This window comes from Ursus americanus, chromosome 23, assembly GCF_024610735.1.
Source record: "Ursus americanus isolate L20-20 chromosome 23, mUrsAme1.1.p, whole genome shotgun sequence".
Classification (NCBI taxonomy): domain Eukaryota; kingdom Metazoa; phylum Chordata; class Mammalia; order Carnivora; family Ursidae; genus Ursus; species Ursus americanus.
The window spans coordinates 25,130,821-25,148,074 of NC_142149.1; the positions used below are offsets into that span (position 1 = coordinate 25,130,821).

The following is a 17,254-nucleotide window of genomic DNA, read 5'->3' on the forward strand; positions in this document are numbered from 1 at the left end:
AACGCGGGGCTGAGGCCGGCTCGGAGCAGCTGGAACACGGGTTTATGAAATTACAGGGAATTCAAAGCAGCCGGCATCGCCCGCTGTCTGACTTCATTACCGGGCCCGGCCTCGGAGAGAAGTTTATTCCAATAATTTAGGGGATTAGGATCTGACACCCTTCATTAGCTCTTTGACATAAGCAGAAAAGACAAATCTTGCAGACTGACCCACACGATGGGGAAGAACTGGCGGAGGCCCGGAGAAGGCGACATGCCACCCCTCGGGGAAAAGTCTGGAGGGTGATCAGAAGTCTTGTGCGGCCTTTTCGGAGTCAAATGAGATGATGAACCCTAGCCCTTGAGGTGAGAGTGGACCTGGAAGAGAAGGGGCCTGGGTTCAGGACTCAGTTTCCCCACCTTTGAAATGAGAGCACTGCTGGGGGCTTCCCAGGTCCCTTCTGGCTCTGGCGTGGGCTGGACCTGCCCCATCTACCATCCCTGGGGCGCAGCAGCTCACTTACCACCCCTCGAACCCTCTGTGGTTCGGCCTTTAGAAGGCCATCTCTCTTGCAGGGATCGGTGTCCCCGCTCCCTCACACCCTCTGGTCAAGTGACCCCTGCAAATATGTTTAGCCAGCTCACTTTTCTGTGGTGTTTGAGGTACCTGACATTTCCTGCCACAGGGGGGAGAAACAGCCCCCACCCCCTCCAGCGGCAGCTTCTGCCTCTTTCCCTGCCCACACCCCCCATACGGCATGATGTTTCCACAAACTTCTTGTCTCTCCTATAAAACCAGAGTCGGAGCTGTACCTTGATAGAAGTTCTGACAGCCAGGTGGGCGGGGGTGGGGGTCCCAGAGGCCCCTGCCTGCACCCTGCAAGCTGGCGTTTCCCGTGTTAACGGTGGCATCCCATAGCTGTGCGACGGAGGTGAGTTGCTTAGCCTCTCTGGGCGTCTTTTCCTCCACTCTGCAATGAAGGTAGTTTGTCCTGAGGATGGAGAGTCGTGATGCATACAGAGAGCCCGGCACACACCAAGAGCCCAGTAAATATTAGCAATTAGGACGACTCTTCCTGCCCGCGGTGGCTGGCCTTGGGCGAGTCGCTGGCCCTCTCTGGCCCTGAACCTTCTCCTTTGTGAAGCGGGGGGGAACCCAGGGGACGGCCGAGGTGCCCGGCACACGACAGAGCTCAAGGCAGTGGCCAAGTGGTCGTTAGCGAGGGCGGCCTCTGCCCAGCGCCGTCCTGAGACACTTACCCCGGTAGGTTTTCTTGGAGCCGACGAGTGTGTCAATGGAGGAGCAAGGAATGTGATACGTCCCGGCAGCTGGGGGAGCCGGAGCATATCTGGTATGTGTCTCTGGAATGATTTGGGGAAAATTCACTGAAGTTGGAACTTGAGACGCGAACTGCGGGGGAACCGAGAGATAGGGAGCTGTCGCCGTGCACACGCACCCCCCGCAGAGGGACCTGGTGCGGGGGTGGGAGGCGGTGGACACAGCACAGCGCTGCTGCTTGGGCCCGCCCTGGAATGGCCGTGAACTTGTTGTTTTTCCACGTCATTTGCTCTCAAATGTACTATCGGGCCGGGCGATGCTAACCCTGTGGCAGCAGGTCCCTCCTTGTAACAAGCGATTGTGTGTTCTTCGGAGGTGGCCACGGGGAGGAGGGGGCCCGGCCCGAGGAGGTGGGGGAAAGGGAAACAAACTGCTCCTTTACAGGGAGCTTGCGTGTCCTGGAGCCAGCTCCCCCCCAAAGCACATGCCATTTCTGGCCCTTGAAGGGGTTAAAGGCCTCCTGGAGTCAAAAACAAGCAGGTGTCCCACCGTGCCAGATACGCCGCCTAAACCGCTTCCAGCTTTTTTTTTCCCCTTCTGCAACAAGTCTGTGATCAGCCACGGGACAGAGGAGCCAGCAGCCTGCCTGTGACAGGCATCAGGTTAGCTCGCTCCCACTCGGGTGGCGCGCCCAGGATATAAATCCAGCCTCGGGCCCCTGCTGCGGCTCTTCTCCCTGCACACTCAGGAGAGGGAGTTCCCTTGCAAAGACCTTTCCTTTATCTGAAGCCGCACAGCCCAGCGGGCTCCACGGACTCGGTGGAGGCAGCCGCGGCGGCCGCGAGGAAGCCCGCTCGGGTGGGGAGGGCAGGTGCCTGCAGCCCAGAGAAGGAGAAGGCCCCGGTGGGCCCCAGCTCCTTGCCTCGTCGCCGGGGAGGTCTCGAGCCCCCGCAGACCGCATCATGTGGGCCCTGGGGTGCTGCCGGCTCTGGTCCCACTGGGCGCAGGCGGCGCTGCTGCTGCTGCTGCTTGGGGTGCCCCCGAGGGGCCTGGCGCTGCCGCCCATCCGCTATTCCCATGCTGGCATCTGCCCCAACGACATGAACCCCAACCTCTGGGTGGATGCCCAGAGCACCTGCAAGCGCGAGTGTGAGACGGACCAGGTGAGTGGGAGTCCAGAAGCCTGACGTGGACCACGTGAGTGCGTTAGTGAGGGCGAGTGGGAGCCGTGGGCTGGGGAGACTCAGGAGCCCCCCCTGGCAGGATCTGGGAACGGGAAGGAAGTTGGGCCCCAGGCCACATGAACTGGGCGTGATGTCTGTCCAAGTCCAAGGATCAGACGAAGAGGTGGGTGTGATGTCCAAGTTCATCAGGGACGTGGAGTCCTGGGATTCCTGGTCTCATGCCTGAGGAGGGCTGCTCTGAGCCAGCACCAAGCCAGGCACATCGCGGGGACTGGCACGACCCTTCAGGCCCGCATCGGTGGTGAGAGCAGACACTCAGGACAGCGTGGTGAGCCGCACGAGGTCCCACAGCCAGGGATGGGAGGGTGGGCTTGATGCCTGCACCTCTCTGACAAAGCTGAGGCCTCCAGACCGGCCCGCTCCCCCAGGGATTCACACCCTGACCCCGAGATCAGGCCAGGCCGATGGGGAGAGTGGGAGGGAACAGCTCTGAATAGACTCTCTGGTTGTCCCTGCGAGGGGAACAGACTAAGTTTCACTCTGCCAGATCCCTCGGTTCTCCCTTCTGCTCTCATGAGAGCAGCCTCGGGCAAGCAGGGCAGGCCTGGTGCTGGGGCAGTTCTCTCCCAGCTCCGAGTCCCAGGACCGTTCCTGCCGCTCCCCGCAGTGGGGGACGAAGAGCCTGCGGTCCCGAGCACCTGCCTGGGCAGAAGTACTTCCTACCGGCCCGGCCAGGCCCTAGGGCTCGAGGCTGGGCTGGGCAGCACCAGGGAATGTGAGAGTTGCTCCGTTTGCCAAACGAATGTAGTCTACAGAAAAGCCCAAGATCGCCCCGCAGACAGTGGTCTCTGCCCCCACGGCGTCCAGGGGACAGTTGTCAGACCTCTCAGGCCAGACACTGCCAGTGAGCAGTGGCGGTGCTGAGGAAAGGGAAGATGGGGGCAGAGCGCTCCCGTTCAGCTGAGGTCATGAGGTACATTGGCTATATTTGCAGTGAAGTCTGTTCTATTGGCACAGGCTGGCCTGATACACCAGGTAGGGCGTGGGACAGTGAGACTCCAGCCGACGCTCTGAGCCTTGGGGAAAAGGCACCTGTGTGGGGCCAGGGACTCATTTGCCTATGGGTATATTCTGGGCCCTCAAGCAAAAACTGTTCTAAGGATTCCTTCTAGGTTTCCTGTGCCCAGAGATAACTTCCCCCCATCTGCCCCCCACCCCATCTCTGGGGACCCGAACTTTCATGGACCTCGGGGTCCTAAAGGAGCTTCCTGGGCCAGTCTCTTAAGGAATTTTATGACCCTCAGGCCGAAGAGCAGGTCCTCCTGGCCACTCCCAGTCCCTCCTGCCCTCCATCCCCCACTGGGTCTCCCACCCTCAGACCCCAGCTCTGAGATCTGCCCATCCCCGTCCCAAAGCCTCCCCTGGCGTGGCCGAGAAGCTTGGGCCAAGCAAGGACTGCAAAACAAAGTCCCCATTCTGAGCCGAGAGGGGGAAAACAGTAAACAAGTCAAGCAGGCAGGCTCCACACAGCCCCGGTGGGGGATATTTCCCCCTCTTAGCTGATGTGGAATGTCAAAGAGGCTGAAATAAAAGTCGGAACCCCAAGAGGCCAGCCCTAGTGGGGAGGAATTCCCAGAGCTACTACCAGGGGGAGGATTAGGAGCGTTGCCCGCCTGCCCAGTGGGTACGAGGTGTTATTGTCGAAAACACCACGTGAAATCCTTGTTTGTGTCGGTCCCAGAGTGTGTTGCTAATTTCGAAGAATTAAACTAATGCCTTACGCGGCTCCACAGAGAATCAAGGGGGATTACAGCCTAGTAAGTCCTCACTGACGGCTTTGCCGGCCTTTGCCACCCAAGGGGGCTCTTTTCGTTGTTGATGTCCCCCACGAAGTGTCGCACACGTCAGAGCTGAGCACCTGACAGCCCTCCGTGGCGGGACCTGGCGTCCCGGGCCTGTCCCGCCTGCCCTTCCCCTTGGCTCTGAGCGAGCGTGGGCCCGCCACGGAGCGGCTGTTCCTGACGCAGGTATGGCCGGCCTCAAACATCTGCCCCAGAGGTGTCCGATTTTTCCTTCTTAGGGTTTGGCATGACCTCTTTAATTCGGCCAGGGCATCCTCACCCCAGTGGAAAAAAGACAGAGAGGCAGGCTTATTTGTTCCCACCTAGACCTCCTTTGTGGTACCCCTAGGATGTGGAAGAAGAGATCTCCCTTCAGAATCCCATCCACCTGGAGCTTGAAGCCCTATTCTGCCACTTGCCAGCTCTCGGAACCTGGGCATCACTTCTCTGAGTCTCTGCATTTTCATCTATAAAATGGTAGTCAGAGAAACCGCCCCTCTTGGAGGTATGTGGCCTGCCTCTTCTCACACTACCAGCTGTGTGACCTTGGGCAAGTTACCTCATCTTTCTATGCCTCCGTTATCACTACCTGTGAAGTGAGGATAATGGCTGTGCCCACCTCCCCGGCCAGTGATGAGCAGGAGAGAAGTTGACAGGTGCAAACGTTCTTAGAAGAAGGCCCGGCAACTAGCAGGGGCGTGGCCTCTAGCTCCTGTCATCGTCTGAATGTGTGGCTCCCCTAGGTGGTGAGAACATACCAGTTCCCTTCCGCAGACACCGGGGGGTGGGGGAGCCTGTGCACGGGTCCTGCTCCTCCTTTCTCAGGGCTCTCGATCTGGCTCCCCGCAGGAGTGCGAGACCTATGAGAAGTGCTGCCCCAACGTGTGCGGGACCAAGAGCTGCGTGGCCGCCCGGTACATGGACGTGAAAGGGAGGAAGGGCCCGGTGGGCATGCCCAAGGAGGCCACGTGCGACCACTTCATGTGTCTGCAGCAGGGCTCCGAGTGTGACATCTGGGACGGCCAGCCTGTGTGTAAGTGCAAAGATCGTTGTGAGAAGGAGCCCAGCTTCACGTGCGCCTCCGACGGCCTCACCTACTACAATCGCTGCTACATGGATGCCGAGGCCTGCTCCAAGGGCATCACGCTGGCCGTCGTCACCTGCCGCTATCACTTTACCTGGCCCAACACCAGTCCCCCGCCGCCCGAGACCACCGTGCGCCCCACCACGGCCTCCCCGGAGACCCCGGGGCTGGATATGGCGGCCCCGGCTCTGCTCAACCACCCCGTGCACCAGTCGGTCACCGTAGGTGAGACCGTGAGCTTCCTCTGCGATGTGGTGGGCCGGCCCCGACCCGAGATCACCTGGGAGAAGCAGCTGGAAGATCGGGAGAATGTGGTCATGCGGCCCAACCACGTGCGCGGCAACGTGGTGGTCACCAACATCGCCCAGCTGGTCATCTACAACGCCCAGCCCCAGGACGCTGGCATTTATACCTGCACGGCCCGGAACGCCGCCGGGGTCCTGCGTGCCGACTTCCCGCTGTCCGTGGTCAGGGGGGGTCAGGCGGTGGCCACCCTGGAGAGCAGCCCCAACGGCACGGCCTTCCCCGCGGCCGAGTGCCTGAAGCCCCCCGACAGTGAGGACTGCGGCGAGGAGCAGACCCGCTGGCACTTCGACGCGCAGGCCAACAACTGCCTCGCCTTCACCTTTGGCCACTGCCACCGCAACCGGAACCACTTCGAGACCTACGAGGCCTGCATGCTGGCCTGCATGAGCGGCCCGCTGGCCGTGTGCAGCCTGCCCGCCCTGCAGGGGCCCTGCAAAGCCTACGCGCCCCGCTGGGCCTACAACAGCCAGAGCGGCCAGTGCCAGTCCTTCGTCTACGGCGGCTGCGAGGGCAACGGCAACAACTTCGAGAGCCGCGAGGCCTGCGAGGAGTCCTGCCCTTTCCCACGCGGGGACCAGCGCTGCCGGGCCTGCAAGCCACGCCAGAAGCTCGTCACCAGCTTCTGCCGAAGCGACTTCGTCATCCTGGGCCGCGTGTCCGAGCTGACCGAGGAGCCCGACTCGGGGCGCGCCCTGGTCACCGTGGACGACGTCCTCAAGGATGAGAAGATGGGCCTCAAGTTCCTGGGCCGGGAGCCGCTGGAAGTCACGCTGCTGCACGTGGACTGGAGCTGCCCCTGCCCCAACGTGACAGCGGGCGAGACGCCGCTCATCATCATGGGCGAGGTGGACGGCGGCATGGCCGTGCTGCGGCCGGACAGTTTCGTGGGAGCGTCCAGCAGCCGGCGGGTCAGGAAGCTGCGTGAGGTCATGCACAAGAAGACCTGCGATGTCCTCAAGGAGTTTCTGGGCTTGCACTGAAGCCCCGCCTCCCTGCCCCTCCCCAGCACCCCTCCCTGGCCCTTGTCCACCCACCCGCCCCCCACGCCCCTTGGCCCGCAAATTGGGCAAGGTCAGGCTAGACAGTCGTAGGCCAGCTGGGAAAATCCACCGGAGGTTCTTAGATCAACTTCTAGTCTTGGGGCTCAAGAAGGGGTCTGTATCTTCTTTAGCTGAGGGGGACAAAAGGAGAAGCCCATAGACACCTGTAAGCTATTTCTGATGACCAGTCGGCTGGGACATTGTGACTCTCTCTCTGCTGGCCGGCCCGCTCTGCTGGCTCTCCCTGCCCCCAGCTGGGCTTCCGGACACGGCGTCTGCTCGGTCATGGGAATCATGGAATGAATCGGTTTGCAAAAGGGGTAGGTGGAGAGAGAAAGGAGGGCCCAGGGACTCTTAGGACAAATTCCCCAGAGCCCCCTAGATCACTCTGAGCAGAAACCACTTCATGTGAGGGCTTATGGGAAGCGGGAAGCGAGGGGGGGGAAGGAGGGGAGGGCGTTGTCTGATCCAGAGCATGACTTGCCCTGAGGCGGTCTTCAGCCGGTGCTACAGTCAAATGGGCCCTGCGGTCTCAGAGGCCACCATGGAACCAGCAGAATACACGTTTTTCATGTTTCTCCTGGGCTTTATTGGTTGGTTTATTGATTGTTGATGTATTAATTTAGTTCTGTTCAGTCTGACTCAGTGGACGTTTTCTGAACACTTACTAGGTGCTAGGTGCTAGGACACAGAGAGATGTTAGTCACTGCCCAGCTCCTAGTGACTGAATGTGAAAGTCCAGATCCCAGGGCTCCGTCCCCCCCCACCTGGCCCCCAGAAGCAGACCCATGGCTGGCCCTCCCAACTGTCAAATGGCCCCATTGACAGACCGTGTGCTTTCATCTGCCACTGGCTTCCTTGGATGGAAAGCAGATAGAAGCCCCAGGATCTGTTTTGGTGGGACGGGGGATAAAGGGAAAGTTGGGGTTGGAGTGGGGAGCGCGGTGAAAGAAGGAAGGAGGGGGGATGTCAGGCTTGGGAAGGAAAAGGAATGTTGCTCGATGCTTCCATCTGGTGGTGGCCTTGGGAGCTGCAGGGACCTGAGGGAGGCTCTAGGTGAGAGACCTGGGCGGGCCGGTTTGGGGATGTGGCAGCTTCTTGGTGACTTCTCGTTTCTGGACTTCCTGTGCAGGTCCAGCCACCCCCCACACACTAGATAAAGGACTTGGGAAAGCCACTGTCAGCTCTACATCTGCCCCCCCTCCCCCTGCCCTGTTCCCTCCTAAGTCCTTCCTTCTGTCCAGGCCCCTCCAAAGCTGAAGAAGGTCATTGTGGGGCATCCTCGTTTCTTCCTCAAATGTAGGGAGGAAGATACCAATTAAAAGTTCATAGTATCAACAGCCCTTCTTGTGTGATTTGTATGGGTTAACGCGTGTTTGTGTCCGGGGGGTTAGTGTCATTTGCCCTGGTGACCAGGACAGAAGTCTGGCCAATGCGACCATATTTGGGTGATGGAGGGCCATGAACATTCACCCCACTTTGGAGCTCTGAGGCTCCTTAACCTCCCCATGTGCTCCCCACAGCTCAGGAAAGCTGAGGCTGGAGAGGCCAGGTGACTTCCCCAAGAACACAGAGGGAGGAAGATTGGGGACTTAGGCCCAGATGTTCTAACTTATGTCTCAGACTCCCTGCCCATCATGATAGCATGGCGGGCCAGGGGCAGACTCCAGACCCTGCCACTGATGGTACCGTGTTCAGAGGCGCAAAGGTGGAGGAGACATGAGTGGGGAGGAAAGAGGCAGACCACCCAGCTACAGCTCCGTAGGGGGCCTCTGCGTGAGGCCTGGTCCCCAAGCCCCAGGTGTGCTCAGAGCACATGGCTCAGGTCCCAGGATGGGGACAGCAGCACCTTTGGTCTCAGGTGCTTGGGCCGATTCCCGTCGCTGGAGGTGTGTTCAGGAGCCTGAGGCCGTGGCGGCATGCCTCCCAGCTCCTCTGTCCCTCAGGCTGCAAGCCCGCCAAGCTCAAGAGACACCTGTCCCCTGTCCACTTCCCTGGGTCTTCCGGGGCCACAGCCCCAGGGAGGAATGCACACCCAGCCCCGCCCAGCCCCACCCAGGCCGGCCCAGTCCAGCCAATCCCTCCTTAGAGAGAATTCCTATAAGAAGGAGGGGGCCAGGATGGGGAAGACAAGCTCCTCCTGGGTCGGAGGAGTGGGAGCTTCTCAAGTCACCTTTGGGAAAATGCTGAGCGTAACACTTAGCGGCCAGGAAGGTATGAGTACTAGCCGCAGGCCCCTCCCTGCTTGGGTCAGGGAACCAGGGGGGTGAGCGCTCAGCCCCTCACCCACCCTCAGAGGTGTGGGAACGTTCCGTTGCACCTGCTTCTAGGCTGAAGTGTCCCACTAAGTAACACATTACCTTAGAGCCTAACAGGTCAAGTGTCCACACCTAGCACCTGTCACCTCCCTTCTGGCACGGACATGGGGCCTGAGCCCTGTGGCTGCCTGGCGGAGGTGTGACATTCAGGGCACACCGATGTCAGGGCTCCTTCTCACCAGCTCACAGCACACTCATAGCCCCAGACCTGGGGTCCCTGTCCCTCCCACTCCAGCCCCAGCCTGGCAGAGTGAGAAAGCCTAGCAGGTGCCGTCAGACCCGCTTGGGTCTGTATCTGGGCGCTGACACTTCCCCGGTGTCTCTCTGTGCCTTGGTCTCCTCATCTGTAACACAGAGGGTAGTAAGTGCACTTCCCGGAGACTTGGGGGGCTTGGCCCTATTCACCTCGCCAAACTGAAAAGCCTAGGAGACAGAGCCCGGCACAGAGGGCTTCCCCAGCGCCCCCTCCTGGCCCTCAGCAATCTCCTGGAGACAGCAGGCCCCTAAGACCTAAAGCCCTCGCCTCCTCCTGCCCGGCCTGGGATTTCACAGACTCGGTGAACAAAAAGCTGCACATGTTTTACTCTGTTACTCGCAAAGCACATTCAGATGGGTCACCCCATGTGTCTGGGGTTCAGAAAACACAGGCACTTAGGGAATGGGCATCTATTATAATTTTGGACTTACTACATGGCATGTATGTCTCTGTCCTCGAAACCAAGTGTGAGTCTCTGATCTCTGTTACCCAGGTGTTACACGGTAACTGACCTCTGGTAGGGGCTCCGTAGAGGCTGAACCGAATTCCCAGGGCCTGGGTTGCCAGGGAACTTGGGGAGGCTGCCCACCCAGTGTGGGAGATTTGGCCCCAGTCTGGGCCCCAGGACACAGGGGGATGGAGCCCCCCTACAGGTCCGAGGCCAGACTCACCTGCCTTCCTGTCTACACTGGACCCTAGCTCCTTCCCTCCCTGCATCTGTGGGCTCCCCCTCCCCATCCCCCTCCGGCTCCAGTCCATCTCTGTTTGGCTCTTCAGAGGCCTGCTCTGGCGCCGGCTGTCTCCGGACCAGCCTGAGGCCTCTGGGCAGGACAGCTTGGCTTTTTCCAGCCTCCGCCTCCCCCAGCACCTCCAGCCTCCTAGGACACTCTGCTCCATTGTCTGGCCAGCTGCTCCATAGTCTGATGTCACCCCCTGGACAGTGGGGCCAGAGAGCAGGGACCGAGGGCAGACCCCGAGGAAGAAAGGGGGAGAACAAACACACAGTCGCATGGCAATTTCCTCAGGCAGGGGTGCGGGGTGGCGGGTGTGGGGGGAGAGCCCTGTGTCCAACTGTCCTGTTATAACACCAGCACTGAGCGGGCGCTCACCGTGGGGCAGGCACCAGACATCATCTCTTGTCTCCATCATGACTCTACAGGACAGAACGCTGTTCTGTGGGTGGGGAAACTGAGGCTGGAGGGGACAAGAAACTTGCCCAAGATCACCCAGCTGCCTTGTGGCAGAGCCAAGACTTGAACACAGGCAGTTGGCCTCTCTCAGTGTGTGACACACACACGCACACACACACATGCACACACGCACAGACACACAAGCACACACACCCTGTTCCGGGCTGGGCAGTGGGGAGCCCCATCAGGACCCCCAAACATCTCCCAAGAGCCTGCCTCCCATCAGCCACCCCGGGGCTGTCTTCTGACCTTGCCATGTGACTTGGTATTTCGATCACACACATAAGCAGTCATGGCCTACATTCCTGAGCGAGACATCAGCCTCATGCCTACTCATCCTCCCAGACTGAGCTCCCCCGGGGAGCCTCCGCTGTCCCCAGCTGCGCAAGACTCTCCTGTTGTCTGTCTCCCTCTGCATGTGAGCCGCCCAGAGCAGAAGCACTGTCTGGGGGCTCCCGGAGGTGTGTGGGGCCCAGCTGCTGAATGAACCAAGGGCCCTGGGACCAAGGGCCACGAGGCGCCCCGGAAAGCTGCGGCGCTTGGTGGGGCTTCCCTGGGCTCTTCCTGCCTTTTCCCAACTCTACTTCCTGATACCATCTCCTCCTCCTCCTCCCATCTCCTCCTCCCACCTCCTCAAGGAGTCTGAAGTCTCTCCCCCACTCTGGGAATGTGTGATTAATATAGGCAGGATGGGTGGCAGGGTTCCTGGGTCCTATTCTTGGCTGTGGCCTCATTCTGGAATGTGCCCTGAGGTCAAGTGACACTCATCTTCCAGGCTGTGTCAGGAGGAAGGAAGAATAACCCTTCAGCTGGCGTTCTCCTGAGGGAGAGGGAAGGGCAGGCAGGTGGGCAGGCCTACCGCCCCTCTCCTTCCCGCCTCTCTGGCTCCCGAGTTCTTCAGCTCTTCTATTTCAGGGTTGGGTAAGAATCTCTGTGTCCACATCCCAAATTACCCCAGGACGGGGACCTCTGGCATCCGGGTCCCCAGTGACACCCCGGCCACCCTCAACCCCACTCAGGTGAAGGGAAAAGAGGACTCAGCTCTAACACCTCCTGGATTGGACCCTCCTGGAGGTGGGGCCCCTTCCCAGCTTGTCTATCCCGGTAAGAGCAGTGAGTTCTGCCCTTTTTCTGCCCTTTTCAAGTCTTGCTACTGCCAGAGACTTGGCGGGGCGAGGATGTAGCCATCCTGACCACGTGTGCTGTCTCGGTGTGAGAGACACGTCCAGTTCTGTCTGAGGATGGGGACTGTTTTGCCTGAGAGAAGCAGAGAGGGGACTGGGGCCCTGGCAGGGACGCTCGGCAGGACAGAAGCATGACGCCCAAAGAGACGCAACGGACGGTGCTCACAATTTCGATCGGGCGTTTTAAATCTGTTGTCCAATTTACTCCTTGCGCCTCTCTCTGAGCCATGCTACTATTTCCCACCCTAGCCTACCCCATGCAGGAGGGCAAAGACACTACGTGCTTGGTTCTCCCCTATATGCCCAGCATGAGGCCTGGCCATAGAGTGTGTTCAAGAAATATTTGTGCAATGAATGAATGAATGAGCAAAGCAAGCCCTATAGATCTTATGGAGGAAGAGACACTTCAAAGGTATTATTTTCCCTCTTTTACAGACACTGAATGTGAGACTCTAAATGTTTACAGGAATCTTGCCCCAGGTCACAGAGTTAATAAATGGAAGAGCCAAGATTCCAACCCAGGCCTACCTGACTTTAGTGCCTATATTCTTTCCAGGGTGACATATATTTTAACCACTGCAGCTGAAGGCTAACGACCCCAAACTGCACTTCTCCACCTGAACTTCCATAACCCCCACTTCTAACTGGACCCTGACCTCCGGGAGTACCAAGGCTTTACGGAAAGGTTATAAACCCGCACTCCCCCAGGCAGTTAGTACTGAAGTTGTGTAAATGAATTCACATGAAATAAAATATTAAATTCAGTTCCTCAGTCCCACGAGCTATATTTCTAGGGCCGCATTTCACGTGGTTGGTGGCCACCATACTGGATGACACACTCATGGAATGTTTCCATCACCACAGAAAATTCAGCTGGATAGCTCCTTATGAAGGATTAGCACCTCATTCCTGTTTTCTCTGGAGCAAGGGGTCTATCTGTAGTGGCCCCTGACTCCAAGCTCCTGTCCTGACGAGGACTCCAAGGCCAGTTGCTGAGTTTGGTCTCACTGGTCCTATTGCCTCAAGAACAATGACCCCACTGTCTCTGGACTCTAATCTCCACCTGGAAATCTCACTTTTTCTCCCGGAGGGCTTACAGGTCCTCATGCCAATGAAGTTCTTGATATCCCTGAGTTCCTAAAGAGGTGTGCAGACCGCGGGCGTGGGCCACCATCAGTGGCATGGTCCACCCGCTTCGCACCCCCCACCTGCTCACTGGCCGGGCCCCCGTGGCACTGAGCCTGAGCTCGTGCAGCAGACGGTCCGCGCTGAGAACACGGTGGTGGCCTGACGGTGGCTGCCGTGTTCCCCAGGTCACATGCCCAGAAAGGGGGCGGACCAGCAGATGCTGGGCGTGCCAAGTCAGGAGAGCAGCCACATGGATCCCCAACAGCATGAAGACAGCTGTGTGCGACATCCCGCCATGTGGCCTCCCCGCGGCCCCGGCAGGAGCTGTCCCGGCGCATCTTGGAGCAGTTCGAGGCCACGGTCCAATGCAAGGCCTCCCGGCACTGGTCTGTGGGCGAGGGCGAGGGCGAGCTGGAGTTCATGAGGCAGAGAGCCACACGACGACATGGTGTCCCAGTACCGGCAGTACCAGGACGCCAGCTCCCAGGAGGGCAAGTTCAAGGAAGAGGCTGAGCTGCTAGGCTGCTGACCCAGGCCCCCCTGGGAGCCCCACTTCTCTTCCTGCCTGAGCCCCTGAACCTCACTTTGTCTTGGACCCTAGCTGACCGCAGACCCTTGACCCCTCACTCTATGTCTGACCCCTTCAAACTCTTCTAACTTGGACTCAGGCACCCCCTCCTGAGCCCCTCTTCACAGGTGACCCAGCAAGCCCCACCTTTAACCCTATGAGCCTTCCTTCACTCTGGCCTCTCCTTCACCTTTGACCTCCCCCATGAACCCCATTGTGCCCCCGGGACCTTTAAGTCCCAGTTTACCTTGGACCCCTCCTGCCCAGCCTCCCCTCACCTCTGACCTTGCCTCCCCTTTGACACCAGGAGCCCCACCTCCCCTCAGACTGCCTTATCTCTGGCTCCCATGAGCGCCTGTCCCCCTTTCCTCCAACTCCCTCCCCTCAGCTCTTGCCAAGCTGGGTTTTCCAGGACTGCTGTAGGAGAAAACAGCCGTGGAGCATGAGAGCAAAAGACCCTATGCCCTCAAAACTCCCCATTCTCCTCCCCTCTACTTCACTCACAATAAATAAACCGTTGTCCTGCCCACCACCCCAAAGAAAAGAGGTACGCACACACCCAGCCCCACCGGTGGTGGCACTCAGGAGAAGTGGGGTTATACTTTCAGCTAAATACGAAGGAGACCGTGGGAACTAGAAGGGCACGGCACAGTGCCCATGACAGCGGCTAAGGTGCTCCTCCCAGGACTCAGTCCGCCAGTGGGTCAGTTACCCCACAGCTCTTCAGAGACCTATGCTGCTGCTGCCATCTTATTTCCCATGCGGAAGTGCTGACTGAAGGTCTAAGAATCTTTGGTTATGGTCCTTGCTGCTCTAATTCAATGGCATAAAAGGGGCACAGATATTTTAGGCCTCGGGGTCTCCAAATCTCCTTAGTATCCAGGGTGGCAGTGAGGAAAGATCAGAGTGACGGAAGGGCATGGGCTCTTAAGTTAGACTGCCTGGGCTCACACAATGGCTATGTGACTCGAGATAAGTTAACCTCTCCAGGCCTCAGCATCTTCATTAGCAAAATGGAGTAATAATAGTAGAGCCGGTCCTGGGCTGGTTGCTCCAGTTGGTTGGGCATACTTGCTGTTTCTTGTTCCTGCCCATGGCTGGAACAAGAGCCAGGACGTGAGAACAGGCTCCTTTCCCCGAAGCTGCCTTTGGACAGCAAAGTAAGAACAGATGCAATCTCTTCTGCTGACAAAGGAAGAGTCCAGGATGAGGGTAGCTGGAGAGGAGGGGAGAGAAGTAAGAAGAAGAGAGAGAGACTCTAGGTTGTGCGGTTGGATGGAAACCAGCAAGCAGAAAACCAAAGTCTAGCGATGGCGTCAAGCAATGGCGTTTCATGGAGGCCCTAAGAGCGTTTCTCCATCCTTCATTCATGGCTCCAGGACCTCAGAGCACGGAGCTGAGCTCTCACCGACCTCCTATCTCAAGCATCACTCCCCATCTCAATGCACCACAAGGGGCAACAGAATAAAAGGGGAAATAGCCTTAGGGTCTTGATGTGACCAAGTAACTGACTCGAAGCAATCCTTACAGTCATCCTTACAACCTTACAATCCTTATAATCATCACAACCGACAATTTCACCTTATGACCCTAAGAAGAGGAGAACACCGGTGTTCCTGGATGAGCAGAACACAGCTGTAGCGAGACTTACACACATGGTGACCCATGCCCACCCCAGAAGCTGTGCACCCTCTACCGATTAGATGCTCCAGCGGCAGGACGAATCATTTCCATTACTAAGAGCTAACAGCACCTAATACGTGCTCGTACAGTATCTCATTAAATCTTCACAACCCTGGCAGGTGTGTATTAATTACCCCCATTTCATATTCTCTCCATTTCAGAGATGATGAAATTGAGGCTCGCAGAGATTGAATCATTTGCCCAAGGCCCCTGGCCAAGTAGCGAAGCAAGCCTAGTTCGGGGTATGTGACTGTAAAACCCGCGCATTTAACCCCACGTACAGCATCGTCCACTAGAGCACAGCGAAATACGGTTTCCTCTCACTTCTGCTTCCTCTCTTCCCCCTGCTAATCCACAGTGAAGTTTCACTGCCTAGGATTCTCGCGAAAATGCATTGCTTTAGGGCCAGCTGACCTCCCCTAGGAAGGCTGAGCACGTGCCCTTGAGACTAAGCCACAGGAAGAGAGAGGAAGATAGGGGGTTCAAGCCCCATCTCACAGAAGAGTAGAGAGAGTTCCGGTGTTCCCTCTGGGGAAGAGGATTATGCTTAGTGCGCTCTACAGTTTACATAATCCTCACACTGCCCGTGTAACAAGTAGGACTTTCCAGATAGGAAATCTGAGGCTGAGTAGCTTTAGCGGGACCCGGCTATTCAAGGGTGCATTGGGGTTCAGTTCAAAGGCTTACTCCAAAGCCCATATTCTTTCTTGTACAGGGTTACTGGGAATAATTTTATTTGGAGGCTTAACGAGGCCCCTACACTACTCTAGAACATTCATACTTAGGTCTTAGCAGTTACCGAGGATTCTGTAGGGGAAATTGTGGGGCCCAGACCTCCGTCCCTGCTGGGGAAAGTGGGGTGAGACACGGATCAGATGCTGGTGTTTGCTGTTCCCAAGCAAGATGCATGCTTCTTGCAGAGAAGTGATGCCCTCTCAAGTCCTGCCCATCGCAGGTCACGTGAAGGGGCTTGGCCGGCTTGCGGCAGTATTTTCAGAGAATGACAGAGTGCTCAGCCACAAAGGAAGCCTAGGGGAGCCTGGGGAAGGACATTGCCCAGGGAAAGTGACCCAGGAGAAAAGTTATTTGGGGCTGTTAATTTCTGGCTTAGATTTATATTAAGCTTTTCCTTCAAAGCCTCATTCTTTGATTTATGCTCAAACTGGAAGATATTGTAAGCGTCCAAAAAGCCAAACTGGAAAGCGGAACAGTTGAGTTCTGAAAAGACTTGTTCCCTTGGCTAGCAGTAGAGTGTGGTGAGGCGGGGACGGGAGGACAGGTGGGAGAGCCCTGGGGGTATCTGAGTTTATGTAGCGAGCACACACATTCCACCAACACCAGCTTCTGGGACGGTGCTACCTGCTGTGAACCCTGATACTTAAAGAGACTTTTTGTCTCTAAAGGTAGGAAAACAAATGAGATGACCCCTAGAGGGAGCTTCTAGCCTGAGGAGGGTTCTAGGATAAGCATCTTGAAAAGGTAAGAATTAGAACCATCCTTCCTGGGCAACCAACTACCACTAACTACCACCACTCCTTCCCTTGACTTCTTACCTCACCTCCCCATCCCACCCCTGGGCTTGATGAACACACTTCTAACCCAGCTCTCATTCACAGTGTTTTTCTGTTCAAAACTTGGAACAGTGTAAAAAATTAAAATATCCAAAGTCAAAGGCAGCTTCTCCTGGGAGTGATGGGCTGACAGCTGAGCTTCTCATTCTGATTTCCTTGGCTTTCCCCCCAAGGGTTAGCAGACATTCTTCCCACTGTGGACACAACTGATGGAGAAGAAGAACCAGGACCAGGTTTTTCCCCCCTGAGGCTGGGATTTGGAGGGAACCCATGCTTCCCCGGATGCCCCATTCTTCATCAATCGATAACTCCCCCTGCAATCGAGAATCCCTCGGCTGGGCATGCTCTGTCCGTTTTTTGTTCCTACCTCCACATTCTCCTGTGTCGGATCATTTGGACGTGTGGGTTATCTTTGCTTAGAATGTAAGCTCCCTGAATGGTCCTAACCACGAGTTCCTAACCCAGTAGATGCCCAATAAATGCATTGAGTGGATGACAGGGGTTGGATCAAATGACATCTCCCTCTGTCTGAGACAACTTAAGGACCTGAGTGGAATGGGACCCCAGAGCAGCTACGGAGTCAACCTCACCGTTTGGCTATCGAAGGCACGAGGAAAGCCCAGGACCGTAGACTTCCTTCTCGC

At 57.4% G+C, this 17,254-nt stretch overlaps 1 protein-coding gene across 2 annotated transcripts; it reads left to right on the top strand.

Annotated features, from left to right (window-relative positions):
* The first annotated feature begins 1,177 nt into the window (after positions 1-1,177).
* On the top strand, positions 1,178-8,049 carry WFIKKN2 (WAP, follistatin/kazal, immunoglobulin, kunitz and netrin domain containing 2). Of its 2 annotated transcripts, none has more exons than XM_045773084.2 (2): positions 1,178-1,330; positions 5,132-8,049. In XM_045773084.2, exon 2 carries the CDS (start codon positions 5,201-5,203, stop codon positions 6,650-6,652), a length of 1,452 nt encoding a protein of 483 aa, XP_045629040.1. In that variant the 5' UTR covers positions 1,178-1,330; positions 5,132-5,200; the 3' UTR covers positions 6,653-8,049. The 2 variants fall into 2 exon arrangements, with proteins under 2 accessions (XP_045629040.1, XP_045629039.1); XM_045773083.2 differs by lacking the exon at positions 1,178-1,330 and adding an exon at positions 1,510-2,420.
* The last annotated feature ends 9,205 nt before the right edge of the window (positions 8,050-17,254 follow it).

Excerpts from the sequence above, each read along its gene's own strand:
- WFIKKN2 (XM_045773083.2), top strand. The coding sequence starts at position 2,220 with ATGTGGGCCCTGGGGTGCTGCCGGCTCTGGTCCCACTGGGCGCAGGCG. Across the intron at positions 2,421-5,131 it reads GCGAGTGTGAGACGGACCAG|GAGTGCGAGACCTATGAGAA; the intron begins GTGAGTGGGAGT and ends GGCTCCCCGCAG.